General features: G+C 42.2%; 1 protein-coding gene across 2 annotated transcripts in view; it reads right to left on the bottom strand.

Annotated features, from left to right (window-relative positions):
* Positions 1-307: 307 nt before the first annotated feature.
* The window catches only part of LOC106461346 (voltage-dependent calcium channel type A subunit alpha-1-like), a 97,196-nt gene continuing 97,017 nt past the window's right edge, over positions 308-486 (bottom strand). For both annotated transcript variants that reach the window (XM_022388229.1, XM_022388233.1), the window contains one exon: positions 308-436. In XM_022388229.1, the coding sequence (XP_022243937.1) occupies positions 407-436 (30 nt within the window). In that variant the 3' untranslated portion in view covers positions 308-406. The remainder of the gene's footprint in view (positions 437-486) is intronic.

Raw genomic sequence — 486 nt, 5'->3', positions numbered from 1 at the left:
CAAGTATAGTTTGCACAAACACCGCAATAACATTTCGGTCTTTGATAATTTTGACGTGCTCAGATCACGAAATGACCAAATCCTGAGATTGAGAATAACATATAAGATAAGTTTCTGTTTATAACATGTGCTGTCCTTTAAGCTTTGAATACGGAAGAACAAAAATTACTATCACTTGAAACAGCCATCCTTACCTTTCGCTCTTCCTCTACGACTTGTCTCGTATTTTACTCTATCTACAAGATCAGTTACAGCTTCTGAAAATCCAACATCATGGCCGCCTCGCCGAGGAGAAGTAGATCTTCTGAGAGGCGTTGGGGATCTTCCCCGTCGTGGGGGAGTTGAAGAGTCATGCCCGACTCTCTCTGGGGAGGGTGATCGGGAACGGGTGCGGGGAAGGTCGTGATCATAGGGGATGAAGATGAGTTTCTCTTTCCTGATGTTAATAAAATAAAATAGTGATTTAAATTTCACTTTTTAGGCCCT

The sequence above is a fragment of the Limulus polyphemus genome, unplaced genomic scaffold (genome assembly GCF_000517525.1).
Source record: "Limulus polyphemus unplaced genomic scaffold, Limulus_polyphemus-2.1.2 Scaffold939, whole genome shotgun sequence".
Taxonomy (NCBI): domain Eukaryota; kingdom Metazoa; phylum Arthropoda; class Merostomata; order Xiphosura; family Limulidae; genus Limulus; species Limulus polyphemus.
Note: the sequence above shows the minus strand (reverse complement) of the source record. Positions and strands in the feature narration are given on the sequence as shown.